General features: G+C 46.8%; 1 protein-coding gene across 1 annotated transcript in view; it reads left to right on the top strand.

The window, feature by feature from the left end:
• Positions 1–7,191: 7,191 nt before the first annotated feature.
• The window catches only part of LOC143957050 (uncharacterized), a 118,908-nt gene continuing 108,397 nt past the window's right edge, over positions 7,192–17,702 (top strand). The window contains exon 1 of the mRNA XM_077467184.1: positions 7,192–7,256. Within this exon, the coding sequence (XP_077323310.1) occupies positions 7,215–7,256 (42 nt within the window). The 5' untranslated portion in view covers positions 7,192–7,214. The remainder of the gene's footprint in view (positions 7,257–17,702) is intronic.

Here is a 17,702-nt window from a genome sequence, read left to right as displayed (position 1 = left end):
GGGGCGCATGCGTGGAGCTCAGCATGGCGGACGCAAGTCACTAGAGCTCCGCACTCACCGCTGCTGTACCGGCTCATAAATCGCTATATTTCGCTGCTAACGATCTCCGAATCTGCTCCGGTCCTCGGGTACCCCACTGCCCCTCACCCGGGATGGTTCTTACAGGTCAGCGAGGGAAGCAAAAGCAGAAACCTATTAAAGAGGCCTTAGCGCGCGCTACCTCTAAAATGGCGGCGAAGGCCCTTGCTGCCACACAACTACAAGGCCTACCTCGAGGCCATGGTAGCAGTAGCGAGGAGGATGATGAGAGGCCTCAATCTCCGGCCTCCCCAACACCACCGGTATCTGGCATGTCTCAGGCCGATTTTCTGGCGCATATGGACCTAATGCTTAAGAAAGCGCTGAAAACGACATCGGATCAGATAACTGATAGACTTTCCCGAGAAATTCGTGAGCTTGGTCAACGCACGGCGGACTTGGAAACCAGGGCCGACGACACCGAGCTCAATTTGCGTGAATTGGCACAGGAACAGGAGGCTCTCCGGGAGGAAAATGCTGCTCTGCTGTCCCGACTGGAAGATACCGAGAACCGGTCGCGTCGGTCGAACCTTCGTTTGAGAGGTATTCCTGAATCAGTTGATGATCTCCAGTCATTTACGACGGCTTTGTTTCAAGAGCTATCCCCCTCTATTCCAATCGAACGGTTGGAATTCGACCGTATCCACAGAGCGCTCACTAGACGCCAAGCGGACGGACCACCGCGCGACATTATCGTTAAGCTACATTACTTCCGAACGAAGGAACAACTCATGTCTATAGCCCGCGAAAAGAATAACCTTCAGTTCCAGGGCCATTCCTACCAGCTGTTCACAGATTTAGCCCCACTAACCATTGCAAAGAGGCGTGCAATGAAGCCACAGTTGCTAATCCTTCAACAGCATCAAATTAAGTATGCATGGCGGTTCCCATTTGCTCTCTACTTTTCATACCAGGGACAGCAACATACTTGCTCTACACCGGCGATTCTTCAAACCCTCTTAGAGAACCTCCAATTGGCCCCGTCAGCCCCACCCCCACCAGTGGGAGAAGTGGTGCCTCGGACCCCGGCACGAGCTGCACCCTACCCTAACATGGCTACCCCGAGGAGGAATCGGCAGGATCTCTCTGGCGTTTCTGTGCCTCGGGGAGGCACTCCTAAATCCTCTTCTAGACTGAGTTATCCTGGCCCAAAGGTATTCATACCTCGCTGATCTCCCTTTGTTCAATTACTTCTTCCTTTATTTTTCTCTATCCAATTTTTAATGCCGTAACCTGAACTCACCATGAGACTAACGTTATTTGAGCGCAGGCCAGCAAGCATATACTGTTCCAGGCAGAGAGCCGAGTCTAAGACGCTGCCACTTTCTTCGAAGTACTTTAACCACATCTTTTCCCCTCCAACCATTTGCCCCCCCCCCCCCCCTTTTTTTTTTTTTTTTTTTTTTTTTCCTAAACCGGTCTACTTTTATATGTGTTCTACGTGACAGTTGACGACCAAGTTGGACCGGTAATGGTTGTACCTACTGACCATCCTAGATACCAGCTCGCGGGCCGATGATCTGGCCAAGATTGACGGGTCACTGACTCGCAGGCCTGACCGTCTCCTCGCGAGTTCTTTGTTTATTTATATACTTTTAACTACTTTTAGAATGTTAATGTCGCACGATGCTTTTATGGTCTGTGCTTATTCTTATCATCCTGAATCCCCCTCCCTACCTTATCTTGTCCCCCCCCCTCCCCCTGTTCCCTTTTCCCCCCCAACACCTTTTTCCTGTTCCCCGTCCCCCCCTTATCTCCCTATTTTTAAGCAGCTGCGATTTCCCAAATCCCGGCAGAACAGTAACAAGGTTTAAAATAGTTAGTATTACTTGATAACCTTTAAGTATCACAGTTTGTACCCCTAGGTTTTCTAGCCTGTTTTATTATTGGATCGTTTTCTGTTATTATCTATTTTATCTATTTGCAAATGTATGTTTTTTCGTTACCGGTTCGCAGCGGTGAATTGTCACTGCTCCCCCTCCTAATGGTGCGACCCCCTGTTGACTGGCGAGTCGGCAGGTTGATTGTCGTTCCCCCTAGTTGCTGGGTTCGGCCCACACCGCCCCGTGCAACACTCTTTTTTTCCTCTTACCTTTGCTATTCTTTTTTCTTTACTTTAACCTTTGTTCTTTCAGGTCTCTCTCTATCCTCTCCCCCTTCTTTCTCTGGTCGATCGGTCCGTGCAGCCTTGGGTAGGCTAATGTTCACTTATTTTTACCAAGTCTCATGGCCCCCCTGAGTATCTTATCACTTAATGTGAAGGGACTCAATTCCCCCAACAAGCGAGTTAAGGCCTTTAGAACCTTTGTCTCCTTGAAAGCCCAAGTAGTCGCACTACAAGAAACACACTTTGCAGCCCATACCACGCCTAAATTTTTCAGTGCCAAATTCCCTCAAGTCTACACAGCCTCCTCCTCCACGAAACACAGAGGTGTTCTCTTAGCTTTCCATCATTCACTTCTATTCTCTATTTCGTCGGAAGTAAGAGATCCGGAAGGTCGCTATCTATTGGTTTCGGGACATATACAGGACACCGAAGTTACCTTTGTGTCATACTACGCCCCCAATACTAACCCTAACCCCTTTTTCTCGCATTTACTACAGATAATTCAGACGCATGCTAGAGGAGCGCTGTATGTCTGTGGCGACTCCAACTTAGTCCTACATCCACACCTAGATAAGTCCCCATACTCGTCAGAAAATTTTTCTCTCTCTAAAAAACTAAGCAAACAGCTTGCTCACGCGACCCTCCTCGATACATGGCGTGAATGCAACCCCCTTAAGAAGAACTATACTTTTTACTCAAACCCTCATAAATCCTTCTCGAGGATCGACCACATTTTTATCCCACTTGCTGCTGCGCCCACTCTGATGCATTCCCGCATACACCCGATATCCTGGTCTGACCATAGCGCGGTGATCACGACAGTTTCGTCAATAATCCCACAGAACACGGACAGGACTTGGTCTTTAAATGAATCTCAGCTTTCTAACCCATCATATTGTTTAGACATTCAGACAGCCTTAAATGACTATGTTTCCTTTAATGACACCCCGGGAATTTCTCCTACCCTTCTCTGGGAAGCTCATAAACCAGTTATCCGTGGTACAATTATCTCGGTATCCTCTCAACTTAAGAAATTCAGACAGGCCCAACTACAACAGCTAGAGGAAGACCATCAGCGTTCTTTTCTTCTCTTTCAGTCAGACCCCACTGAGGCTAATAAACTTGCTCTAGATAAAGCCAAGTTGGCCCTGGATCTTGTGCTTGCTGAAGAGGCGGATAAGTCTATCCACAAATCGGCGCATAGACTTTATACAAAGGCGAATAAGCCTAGCACCTTTTTAGCACTGCGCCTACGGCATCCTGATAGGTCCTTTAAGCCTATTAAGCTTCGGCTGGCACAAGGTGGCATGACCAATAACCCTATGAAAATCTTAACAGAATTCAGCACTCGACTATCTAAACTGTATGAATCAGGTACGCCTTTCTCTAGCACCCAGGCGAGTTCCCTCCTCAATCCGCTATCTCTCCCTAATCTTTCAAGCGCTGACCGCTCAGCAATAGAAGAACCTATATCTACTGTAGAAATTCTTGCAGCTATCAAATCCCTTAAACCTAACAAAAGGCCCGGCCCCGACGGTTTACCGGCCTTATACTACAAAAAATTTGCCCACACCCTCTCCCCCCTCTTAACTAAATCCTTTAATTCTCTCCTCCAGCAACACTCCTTCGGCAGAGATGCGCTAACAGCCATTATCTCAATGATTCCTAAACCAAACACTGACTCGACAATATGGTCTAACTTTAGGCCGATATCATTACTCAATGTTGACGTCAAAATTCTAGCCAAGGTCCTGGCGCTACGACTCAATCCAGTCATTGGGAAGCTAATACATGGGGACCAGGTTGGGTTCATCCCCAAGAGACAGGCCAGTGATAATGTCCGGAGGATCATCTTGCTGCAGCATATTGCTAAAGCTCGTAAGATCCCCATGCATTTGCTCTCATTGGATATACGCAAGGCATTTGATACGGTCTCGTGGCCATACCTGCAATATATACTTCAATACTGGGGATTTGGTCCTCACTTCCTCAAATGGATGGGGGCACTTTACACCCAGCCTTGTGCTTATGTACGCTATGCTGGCTTTAAGTCGGAACGCTTTCCTATACAGAGAGGAACGAGACAGGGCTGTCCCCTCTCCCCCTTGTTGTTCGCCTTGGCTATCGAACCCTTGGCTGCTTTAATTAGGGCAGACCCGAACATCCGGGGATTGGAGATAGCAAACACGACACATAAATTGTGTCTGTTTGCCGATGATGCTTTGCTGTTCGTTACTACTCCTCATACGACCTTGCCTAATTTATGTAAATTGCTGGAGCAGTTCGCTGCTATTTCCGGCCTAGATGTCAATCAGGCTAAATCTAGAGCTCTAGACGTATCTCTGCCGAGTGATGAGCTTAATCTTCTTCGCAGCAATTTCCCTTTCCAATGGTCCTCATCCTCTATCCCGTATCTTGGTGTCAATCTCACAAAAGACCCGTTACATTTGTTCCAATATAACTATCTTCCGCTGCTTCGGAAGCTGACCAGTCTCCTGTCGTCCTGGCAGCCACTGTGCGTATCGTGGTTAGGTCGCATAGTGGCAGTCAAAATGACACTGCTGCCTAAACTATTGTATCTATACCGGGTCCTTCCGATTCGTGTCCCGCTATATTTTCACCGATTGATTCAAGGTAGAGTCTTCAAATACATCTGGGGAACAATTAGGCCTAGAGTCACTAAAGCCACCATGTACCGCCACAAAACATTAGGTGGGTTAGGAGTACCTAATTTTAGACACTATTACTGTGCTGCTCAAATTGCACAACTCACCCTGTACCATGCTAGAACGGAGATACCGATATGGGTTAGCCTAGAAGCTATAGACGCCTCTCCGATAAATATATCCAATCTATTGTGGCTCCCCCATACACTGAGAAGCAGACTTAGTAATCCGATCACAGCACACTCCCTCAGAGTCTGGGACGAGACCCACAAATCTTTCCAGCTTAAATCTCGTCATCTACCATTACTCTCTATTATCGGCCACCCATCATTTATCCCTGCCTTTTCTGAACCTGGACTCTTTACGGCTTGGTCTGGGGCAGGGCTCGACCGAGTTGGCACCCTTATACGCAATGGCAAAGTCAGGTCCTTCCCTGCTCTCCAGACCCAAGCTCGCTTACCTAATGGCGAATGTTTTCGTTACCTGCAGATCGCCCATTTCCTCAACTCGATCCCTAAACCTATTAGTCCCCATGATACTAACACTTTTTACGAGCAGATATGCGAAACAGACCCGCATGCACCAGGCATTATCTCCCAACTGTACACTCAATTCTCTTCCCCCCCTACAACTCTCCCATCTTATACTAGGGGCTGGTCCGCAGACCTTGAATTAGACCTCGAAGAAGATGCATGGAATACAATCTGGACTAACACAAATAAAGCAACGCAGAATGTTATAGCCTCTGAAGCTAATTATAAAGTCCTTATGCGCTGGTACTTGGTCCCAGCCAGGATAGCCAAATTTGTTCCGGGATATCCCGCTACATGCTTCAGGGGCTGTAACGCAGCGGGCACACATTTCCACATATGGTGGTCTTGTCCAGTAGCACAGCGTTTTTGGATAACTTCCTTCCAGATAGCATCGACCCTTTCGGGACACTCTATTTTACCAGACCCTTCGCTAGCCCTTCTCAACTCTACTCCCCATAACTATACTCGTAGTCAATTGGCTTTATTTTTGCAGCTTACCACAGCAGCTAAACAAACTATTGCCAAGGCGTGGAAAACCCCCACGCTTCCAGTGGCTGAAATGAAGAATAGGGTTACAAAGGCCATGATTCACTCTAAATCAGAGGCGAAACTCCTTGATCGTATGCCCCAATTCTATAAAATATGGCAGCCCTGGATACAACACTTTCTCCCCCCAGATCTCGACCCCTATCTACTTGAGCCCTAGGTTAATTGCAGAACTGGGTGGGCCTCAGACGTTTGAAAGCCTGGGTCTGTGCGGACCGGTTGACCAACTCTCCTGCTTTCCTTTTCTCCTACTCTCTCTCCCCTTTCCCTTTACTCTATCTTCCGACTTGTATTTCTGTCCTCTTCTAGCTGTTCTCTCCTTCTCCACCCTTCTTTCTATTTGGAAATCTTTTTGTACATGCAGTACCATTACTCCTCTATTAGCTACCAATTTAGAGGAAGAGTGTATCTAAGTTGGCTGACTCCGACTCAATCGGAGTGTTTCAATTCTGTTCGATATATGCTTCGGTTGACACTCTTTGTACAACTCTAAGCGGCATACGCATATGTTTGCTTGTACCGTATTCTTTAGTATGATGTCGCTTGTTCCCTAGTTTATTGTTTTATATACTCTGTTATACTGAAACTACGTAAACAGTGTACTGTATACTCTGTCTGTTTATTGATAATAAAACTTTTTGAAAGAAAGAGGAAGTAAACCCTGATGGGTTTACTTCCTCTTTTTTTCCCTGCATAGTAGCTCATTATGTGTCACTTACCTGACACAGGAGCCAGCGAAGTCGCCGCTGATCCCTGTAGTCCGCCGCATCCATCTTGCTGGTGGCGTCTCGCAGCTCCGACCAATGACAGCGGCGAAGCCACGATGACGTCACTCCCGCGCATGCGCACGGGAGTCGACAAATTAGGCAAATCCATTCTTGGACTTGCCGCATTTAGTGCGCCTGCGCGCCGCTGTCTCCGGCGCATGCGCCGTAGACAGCGGTGCCCATTTTCGGGCAAATATCTCCTAAACCATATAGGTTTAGGAGATATTGCTTGGACCTACAGGTAAGCCTTAATCTAGGCTTACCTGTAGGTCAAAGTGGTTTGAAGGGGTTTACTTCCTCTTTAACTCACTGTGTTCATCGTGTTTTTTTAACATATATCCATTACTCAATTGAGACAAAATGTTTCCTCATAAAAATGAAAAAAAAACAGCAGCGCTAAAACATTAAACCAAAAAACATTGATTAATAGAATACAAAATCTAGCATGTTAATTACAGTCCATATAATCTGTATCTTTTTAAATGACAGGACAGTCCACTTTAATCTCCACTCTCTGATGCACACGCAGACATTCAACAGCAGTTCTTGTTGCAGGCAGGTAAGAAGTGAATCTCTGACACCAATACAGACCACCTCCACACGTGCTGAAGGACATAGATACACACAAAGAAAGGCGATGTGTCACAAAAAAGCCCCCTTTAGTATTAGGCTTACCGGACTCCCAAAATAAATTGAGCTCATCAAACAGCCAAAGGTGTGGTGTGTCCTTAGTGTCTCAAAGGAATATAAAAAAAAAATCCAACAATAGTGTAATCCCGCAAAACAGCTTTTAATTTAATCAGTAAAATCATCAAATATTGCACTCACAAAGATAAAAAACACAGCTGGCAATAAATGAAATCCTTATTGGTTAGTGTGTAGTGTACAATGGTCTTTCTACCAACATCGCCGGCGTTTCCACAACTCCAATGCAGCCCATGGGAGAAAGCACCGTCAATCACAAGCCAGTCTCGTCACTGCACGTCGTATGGCTCCATGACGCGTTTCGTCATTCCGACATCATCTGAGCTGATATATCCATTACTTCTTTTCAGAAACCATAAATCAGACTGAGACAGAAGTACAGTTAATTCACACTTGTTTAATAATAATAAAAACAGAGTAAACGTAGTCAAAACATAGTCAGAGTTCATAAACCAGAATGGATAGTCAGACAAGCCAAAACGTCAGGGAGCCAGAGATGAGCGTAGTAGAACAGCAAGCAGGATCTAGAGCCAGAAGAAATGTCAGCCAAGCAAGTCTTTAACAGGAACACAGGAGAGTGTCTCTAGAGATGTGACCAAGGTGAAGGCAGAGATCATCTGGACTAAACGGCTTAAGTAGGCAGGACTGACAAGCAGGATATCATCAACAGGTGAGTCACTGGGTAGAGATAGGAGCTGGCAATTAGCTGACAGCTGAGCAGCCGAGCAGCCAGCTTTGAGAAGGAAGGTCTGAGCCCAGCCCTGACAGTTCTGCCTTACTTCATGGGCAGGTAGAGGTCATGACACAGGAATGAGTTGATCAGCTGACCTCATTAGTATACACACTGTATCATCCACCCTCCTACTTACCCACCCATTTCCATGTACATGTTTTTTTTAATGAAATGCAATCAATCAGTGATCACCCTTCTCACTAATTATACAGGCATCGTTTTTTTTTTCTATCTTAAAGCGGTTGTATACTGCTTTTATTTTACTTTCACCTACAGGTATGCTCACAGGGGATTTTTGCCTGAAAGCCTGGCAGACGCCAGACTTTTCCGGAAAGAAATCTCCCGCACGCATGCGCGCGAGTGGCGATATTGCTGCTCTGGCCACTCACAGCGCCGGAGCTGCGATACCCGCAAGACACACCGAGGGAACATGTCAGCTCCCTCGGCGTGGATCGTCTGAGATATCGGGGCCTCGTTCTAAGGTAAGTATTTCATAATGAGCTAGTATGCGGTGCATACAAGCTCATTATGCCTTTTCCCTTGCAGGTCAGAAAAAAAATATAATTTCAGCGGGTTTACTACCACTTTAACTTTAATCTTGCATAGATCATTCATTTGGAATTTTGAAGTGTGCAGGAAATGAAAGATCAGAAAACAGCCTATGTGAATAGAGCTGTAGTAGTGAAAACAGGAGAAGTGTGTCCTTGGTTCTGTAAAGCTCAACATACACTATACAGCCAAAATGTCCCATAAACCACATGCAGTGCAGCCAATTGAAAAAACACCTATCTAGCCAATCACTTTGTCTTTAATCAGGCAGGCCCCTGATCATAGTTGATGGTAGAGCTAAAGGAGATTGTACAATCAGATTGTATAGTGTATGTTGAGCTTTACAGAACCGAGGACATACTTCTCCTGTTTTCAATATCTGCTCCCCATAGGCTGTTATCTCATCTCTCATTTCCTGCACACTTCAAAATGTCAAATGAATGATCTATGCAAGATTAAAGTTAACGGACGGGGGACAAAAAATGATGCCTGTGTAATTAGTGAGAAGGGTGATCACTGATTAACCACTACAGCCCCGGACCAATAAACACCTTAAGGACAGGAGGTATTTTTCCAATTTCGCACTGCGCTGCTTTAACTGGTAATTGCGCGGTCATGCAATATTGCACCCAAACGAAATTTGCGTCCTTTTCTTCCCACAAATAGAGCTTTCTTTTGATGGTATTTGATTGCCTCTGCGATTTTTATTTTTTGCGATATAAATGGAAAAAGAGCGAAAATTTTGAAAAAAAAAAGATATTTTCTTCTTTTTGTTATAAGAAAAATCGAATAAACTAAATTTTAGTCATACATTGAGGGCAAAATTTATTCAGCCACATGTCTTTAGTAAAAAAAATGTCAATAAGCGTATATTTTTTGGTTTGCGCAAAAGTTATAGCGTCTACAAACTAGAGTAAATTTTCTGGAATTTACACAGCTTTTAATTTATGACTGCCTATCTCATTTCTTGAGGTGCTAAAATGGCAGGGCAGTACAAACCCCCCCCCCCAAATGACCCCATTTTGGAAAGTAGACACCCCAAGGAAATTGCTGATGGGCATGTTGAGCCCATTGAATATTTATTTATTTTTGTCCTAAGGGATTGAATAATGACAAAAAAAAAAAAAAAAATTTACAAAAAGTTGTCACTAAATGATATATTGCTCACACATGCCATGGTTATATGTGGAATTGCACCCCAAAATATATTCCGCTACTTCTCCCAAGTATGGGGATACCACATGTGTGGGACTTTTTGGGAGTCTAGTCGCACACGGCACCCCGAAAACCAATCACTGCCTTCAGGATTTCTAAGGGTGCAAATTTTTGATTTCACTCCTCACTACCTATCACAGTTTCGAAGGCCATAAAATGCCAAAATAGCACAAAACCCCCCAAAATGACCCCATTTTGGAAAGTAGACACCCCAAGCTATTTACTGAGAGGCGTGTTGAGTCCATGGAATATTTTATATTTTGCCACAAGTTGCGGGAATATTACAAACTTTTTTTTTTTGCACAAAGTTGTCACTAAATGATATATTGCTCACACATGCTATGGGCATATGTGAAATGACACCCCAAAATACATTCTGCTGCTTCTCCTGAGTACAGGGATACCACATGTGTGGGACTTTTTGGAAACCTAGCCGCATACGGGACCCCGAAATCCAAGCACCGCCTTCAGGATTTCTAAGGGCATACATTTTTTATTTTACTGCTCACTACCTATCACTACCTATCACAGTTTTGAAGGCCATAAAATGCCAAGATGGCACAAAACCCCCCCCAAATGACCCCATTTTGGAAAGTAGACACCCCAAGCTATTTGCTGAGGGCCATGTTGAGACCATTGAATATTTTTTTTTTGTCCCAAGGGATTGAATAATGACAAAAAAAAAAAAAAAAAAATTTACAAAAAGTTGTCACTAAATGATATATTGCTCACACATGCCATGGTTATATGTGGAATTGCACCCCAAAATATATTCCGCTACTTCTCCCGAGTATGGGGATACCACATGTGTGGGACTTTTTGGGAGTCTAGTCGCGCACGGCACCCCGAAAACCAATCACCACCTTCAGGATTTCTAAGGGTGCAAATTTTTGATTTCACTCCTCACTACCTATCACAGTTTCGAAGGCCATAAAATGCCAAAATAGCACAAAACCTCCCAAAATGACCCCATTTTGGAAAGTAGACACCCAAGCTATTTACTGAGAGGCATGTTGAGTCCATGGAATATTTTATATTTTGCTACAAGTTGCGGGAATATTACAAACTTTTTTTTTTTTGCACAAAGTTGTCACTAAATGATATATTGCTCACACATGCTATGGGCATAAGTCAAATTACACCCCAAAATAAATTCTGCTGCTTCTCCCGAGTACGGGGATACCACATGTAGGGGACTTTTTGGGAGCCTAGCCACGCACGGGACCCCGAAAACCAAGCACTGCCTTCCGGATTTAAATATAAAATGCTACCAAAAAAACTGTTAGCGATCGCAGGGATCAGGCCTGACTCTGCGATCGCTGCAGTTATGTGTTTAGTGTTTTGTAAGTGACAGTGATCGATCGATACTGCACTTGGGTGGGCTGGGCAGAGGGGCAAAACGTAGGTGCTAGCAGGTATCTGGGCTGATCCGGCTAACAATGCGTTTTTTTGGAACCCTGAACTGCTGGGGACGCTAGTATAGATCTGATCAGATCAGATATTGATCTGTTCAATTACTATACCACTACGGGAGGTTTATGCTTTGCACGTGGGTGTTAGCGGTACTGGCACTAACCTAGCGCTGCCTGGGGCGACGCAGACCCTGACCCTAAAACCTAATTGATATCACCCGCCGGGTGATCAGGGGGTTAAACCTTTATTGGGTAATAAATGGTGGGTGCCCTGATGCTATAAAAAGCAAACTAACCAGAGTCACCTGTAACACTTATACGGTGATCAGTGGTGAAAGGGTTAACTAGGGGCAATCAGGGGGTTCAAATTTTTATTAGGTAGTATATGGGGGTCCCTGGCGCTATATAAAAACCTGACGGGGAACCTAAATAACTAACTGGCTAACCAGCGTCACCAGTGACACTTATACTGTGATCGCTGGTGAAAGGGTTAACTAGGGGCAATCAGGGGGTTAAAACCATTATTGGGTAGTATATGGGGGTACCTAGCGCTATAAAAACCTGGCGGTAATCCTAAAAAAATAACTAGTTACCTAGCGGCACTAGTGACACTAATACAGCGATCAGAAAAACGATCGCTTAGTGACACTGGCAAAAGGGGGTGAAAGGGTTAACTAGGGGCAATCAGGGGGTTAAAACCATTATTGGGTAGTATATCGGGTTACCTAGCGCTATAAAAACCTGGCGATGAACCTAAAAAAATAACTAGCTACCTAGCAACACTAATGCAGCGATCAGAAAAATGATCGCTTAGTGACACTGGCAAAAGGGAGGTGAAAGGGTTAACTAGGGGCAATCAGGGAGTTAAAACCATTATTGGGTAGTATATCGGGGTACCTAGCGCTATAAAAACCAGGCGGTGAACCTAAAAAAATAACTAGCTACCTAGCGACAGTAGCGACACTAATGCAGCGATCAGAAAAATGATCGCTTAGTGACACTGGCAAAATGGGGTGAAAGGGTTAACTAGGGGCAATCAGGGGGTTAAAACCATTATTGGGTAGTATATCGGGGTACCTAGCGCTATAAAAACCAGGCGGTGAACCTAAAAAAATAACTAGCTACCTAGCGACAGTAGCGACACTAATGCAGTGATCAGAAAAATGATCGCTTAGTGACACTGGCAAAAGGGGGTGAAAGGGTTAACTCTAGGGGCAATCAGGAGGTTAAATCTTTATTGGGGGTGATAGGGGGCTACCCTGGACCTAACACTAACTGCCCTGACAGTTTTAACTGTTACAACTGACACTGAATGCAGTGATCAGTAAAGAAATGATCAATGCAATCAGTGACACTGTGACTGGGGGGGGGGAGGGGGGGCGGGAGGGGATCGGGGGGGGATCGCCATCCCCTCTTTACGGATCGCTCCTGGAGCGAACCGGACCGCCGTATCCAGTGGGAGTGGGTCCGATCGGACCCCCCACCCGCTGGAAGGCAGGCACGTACATGTACGTGCTTGTGCCTGCCTGTGCCATTGTGATGACGTACAATGGCAATACGGCGATCCTTAAGTGGTTAAATTTAATTAAAAAAAAAACATGTTCCTGGAAATGGGTGGGAGTAAGTAGGAGGGTGGATGATGCAGGGTGTGTGCTGATGAGGTCAGCTGGTCAACTCCTTCCTTTGTCATGACCTATAGTCTGCCCAGGAAGTAAGGCAGAAGTAATGGAAATGTGTTTTGAAACACCAATGAAGACAGTGAAGTGTGTGTAGAATTAATGGAAAGCTTTGATATTTTTGCATATTTCATATATATATATATATATATATATATATATATATATATATATATATATATATATGTATATATATATATATATATATATACATATTTGAGTTTTCCCTTGACAAGCCCAATAGGGCTAACTCTCCATGTCTCAAATGGCGACTGAGTGAAGGGACCAATAATGATTCCTCGGTCCAGTTCGGTCTGCACCAGATTGTCAATAGCCTGCTCATCAGTGTAGGCTAAGCGGAGGTTCCTGCACTCATGGGTGGTGTGCAGTAGGGTGATGAGCCCCGTATGGAATCCGGAAATACACCCGCGCACCCGCAAAAGGTAGAACTCCAGCCATCGTACATTCACCCTGCTCAGTCAGGATAAGCTGGATTGCTTGAGGATGCATGTGTGTCAGGTCTGGGCTCAGCCCTTCCTACTCTAAGTTGGCCACAGTGATCTGTTGATGAAATCCTGCTCATCAGTCCTGCCTACTTAAGCCATCCAGCCCAGATGATCTCTGCCTTCACCTTGGTCCTATATCTAGAGACGCTCTCCTGTGTTCCTGTTAAAGACTTGCTTGGCTAACATTACTTCTGGCTCAAGATCCTGCTTGCTGTTCTATTACGCTCATCGGTGGCTCCCTGACGTTTTGGCTTGTCTGACTATTTGTTCCGGTTCCTGAACTCAGGCTGTTTTGACTAAGTTTACTCTGTTTACCTTTTTTTATTATTATCAAACAAGTGTGATTTAAGGGCCGGTTCACACTGCGAGCCGCGGCGAGGCGTCTCCGACTTCCTCGCCGCGACTTGCAGGGGGGGTCAGCGGCGACTTGCAGAGGACTTCTGCATAGAAGTCAATGCAAGTCGCCCCCGAAGTCGCCCCGAAGTAGTACAGGAACCTTTTTTCTGAGTCGGAGCGACTCGAGTCGCTCCTCTCAGAACGGTTCCATTGTACTCAATGGGGACGACTTGCGGGAGCGAGGCGAGGCGAGCCGTGTCGCCTCGCCTCGCGCCGCAGTGTGAACCGGCCCTAACTGTACTTCTGTCTCATTCTGATTCATGGTTTCTGACAGTAGTCGAAGGCCATGAATTTAGAAGATACAGTGTCATGGTTATGCAGTGATCTTCCTGTATTTGCTTACCTTCCCTCATGTCTTCAGACTAAGAAGCCAGCTACTTCCACCTGGTGGTTTTTATAACCTCTCCTCTAAGCATGGCTCCACCCCAGGCCCTATCAGGGAGCCTATATAAACCTGTGCACTGCAGGGCTCAGTGCTGATCAACCATTGTGTATTCCTTTGTGTATTAGCTTCCTGTTTCCTGTCGTGTGCTCTGCTACTGATTTCCGTTACCGACCTTGGCGTGTTCTGACCATCCCTGCTTGCCTGTGACCCTGACCTATTGGCGTGTACCCGACTATTCTGTTCTGCTTGTGGCGCCGACCTTGGCTTTGTCCCTCACCATCCCTATCCTCCTGTTGCCTACTGTGGGTGTGAGCTGGGGGACCCTGGGGGTCGCGACCTGGAGCCAGTTGCAGCCAAGACCATCTTCACCACTCGAAGCTCTGGTGAACACCAGCTGGCTCTTAGACTCCGCGCCCCAGGGAATCTCACGCTCTATCCCCAGTGGGATCTGTCCCCGTCTGCAGCAGTCAGCCGTAGGGTCCACAACCTCGCGGTGCACTCCGCATCCCTACGGTGTGCACCTGTCACCTCGCCTCAAGGTGACCTGACAGTTTGATCAGCCATGGACCCAGCTGACGTGCCGCTTCCTGCAGATGATCCATTGCAGAGCTTAGTTCGGCGACTTGAGACCCAAGAATCGCATCAGACGCAGGTGATGCAATTCCTTCAGGATTTGGCATCCCGTTTTGAACAGGTTCAGGCCTCATTAGGACCCCCAGTTCAACCTCAACCACTATCTGCGACTGCACCTATCGCACCAGTCGCATCCACGCATTCATTAGTACTGCCAGCTCCGTCCCGTTTCTCTGGGGACTCCAAGGCCTGCAGGGGCTTCCTCAGCCAATGCACAATTCATTTTGAACTTCAGCCCCAAAACTTCCTGTCCGATCGGGCAAAAGTCGCATATATCATATCCCTCCTGTCCGGCGAGGCGTTGGCTTGGGCCGCCCCTCTGTGGGAACTGAATGATCCAGTGGTTTCTAGCCTGTCTGATTTCTTGAAACTTTTTCGGAATATCTTCGAGGAACCAGGTCGTGTCTCCTCAGCGGCTAGCGCTCTTTTAAGTCTCCGTCAAGAGGCCGCTTCTGTGGGACAGTATGCTCTTCAGTTCCGTATCCTCTCAGCTGAATTGAGCTGGAATAATGAGGCCCTAGTTGCAACCTTTTTACATGGCCTCTCTGATAGAGTGAAGGATGAATTAGCAGGAAGATCCCTTCCTGCTGATCTGGACAGTGTCATCACCTTGTGTAACCAGATCGATATTCGCTTTCAGGAGAGGGCCCTGGAAAAAAGACGCCAGCACTCCCCGTTCTTTAGGCATCCTGAGTCCCCAGTCCCTTCTCCTCGATTCGAGGAGCACCCCCTGCCTCCCGAGGAACCTATGCAGTTGGGCTGGACTAAGTTATCTCCCGAAGAACGCGCTAGGCGCAGAACTCTGGGCCTATGCCTCTATTGTGGGGCTAAAGGTAATTTCCGTGACACTTGTTCTCTTCGTCCGGAAAAACGCTCAGGGCTAATACATCTGGAAGGTGGAGTATTAGACCCTGAAATATCACCTTCACCGTCTCGTCTTCTCCTTTCTGTGTTGCTTCATGTCGGTGCTTCCTCTCGTTCGGTCTCAGCACATCTTGATTCCGGAGCCGCTGCCAATTTCATGGATTGGGAAACTGCATCCTCCATGAGACTTACCCTTTTGCCCCTTACAACACCATTGGTGGTCTTGGCGATTGATGGCACGGTTCTCCCAGGGGGTCCTATCCGCTTCCAGACTATTCCTGTTAAGATGTCAGTAGGGACACTCCACCAGGAGTGGATATCCTTCCTTGTCTTACCTAAGGCTTCATCTCCTATCATATTAGGTCTTCCTTGGTTTCGGCTCCATTCTCCACACGTTGACTGGTCTGCTGGACGGATCCTGGCTTGGGGTTCCTCCTGTTCCTCTTCCTGTCTACTCAAGGGTACCCCAAAGGAGAGACTTCCCGTTACCACCACCCCAGTATCTTCTGCTTTTCCTGCTGTATATGGCGATCTCTGGGACGCGTCCTGCAATAGTCGGACTGGTGCACTCTCTGGGTCATGTGATACTCTGGATGAGGAGCCCACCTATGAACCTGAGTCGATCATTCGCTCCAGTTCGCATAACCATTTACCTCTGCCTGTCCCTAATCTCCCTTGGACGCACAGCCAGGCTAACTTGTCTGCAAGTTCCAGAGTCGCTATGCCTTGTGATGCGATTGAGATGGTCGCTACATCTGACAATACTAATCAGTCGGCCTCCACACCACTTATGCCAGTCCAGCCCATACCCTATGAGCTTCCTGCTTCTTGTTCAGGACCTTCTGTGACCCAGTCTCACCCTACTACTACTATGTCCGTTCAAACCCATTTAAGAGGCTCAATCCATCCTTTGGATAGAATACCTAATTCGGCCAAGAGGGGTTTTCAATCTTTTTCTCAGGGTTCTGTTTGTGTTTCTGCTATCCAGCTTAAATCTTGCGACATGTCACCCTCTAACCAACCTGACCTCAGGGATCCACTGACCTCTGCCCAGTTTGGTGGTCCTGTGATGGATGCCCAACTCAACTTTAAGGGTGAGGGGGTCCCTGCTCAGACTCCTGATCTTCTCATGCCCTTACCCATTCCTAAAAAGCCTTTAGTCCTCTCGTCCTCTCCCTACCTCTGCTTTGGTTTCTGAGGATAATCTAAAATACGAGGTTAGTCAAGTTTTGGATTCCCGGCTCCGTAAAGGCATTCTTCAATACCTCGTACTTTGGAAAGGGTTGGGTCCTGAGGAGAGGTCTTGGATCACTGCATCTGAGGTCTTTGCTCCGTGTCTGTTAAGGAGGTTCCATCTGGAGTTTCCCTTTAAGCCTGGACCCAGGCAGGGAAGGGGGAGGCCTCGTAAGAGGGAGGGTACTGTCATGGTTATGCAGTGATCTTCCTGTGTTTGCTTACCTTCCCTCATGTCTTCAGACTAAGAAGCCAGCTACTTCCACCTGGTGGTTTTTATAACCTCTCCTCTAAGCATGGCTCCACCCCAGGCCCTATCAGGGAGCCTATATAAACCTGTGCACTGCAGGGCTCAGTGCTGATCAACCATTGTGTATTCCTTTGTGTATTAGCTTCCTGTTTCCTGTCGTGTGCTCTGCTACTGATTTCCGTTACCGACCTTGGCGTGTTCTGACCATCCCTGCTTGCCTGTGACCCTGACCTATTGGCGTGTACCCGACTATTCTGTTCTGCTTGTGGCGCCGACCTTGGCTTTGTCCCTCACCATCCCTATCCTCCTGTTGCCTACTGTGGGTGTGAGCTGGGGGACCCTGGGGGTCGCGACCTGGAGCCAGTTGCAGCCAAGACCATCTTCACCACTCGAAGCTCTGGTGAACACCAGCTGGCTCTTAGACTCCGCGCCCCAGGGAATCTCACGC

This window comes from Lithobates pipiens, unplaced genomic scaffold (assembly GCF_037356315.1).
Source record: "Lithobates pipiens isolate NorthernLeopardFrog02 unplaced genomic scaffold, aLitPip1_a1.2 Scaffold_51, whole genome shotgun sequence".
Classification (NCBI taxonomy): domain Eukaryota; kingdom Metazoa; phylum Chordata; class Amphibia; order Anura; family Ranidae; genus Lithobates; species Lithobates pipiens.
Note: the sequence above shows the minus strand (reverse complement) of the source record. Positions and strands in the feature narration are given on the sequence as shown.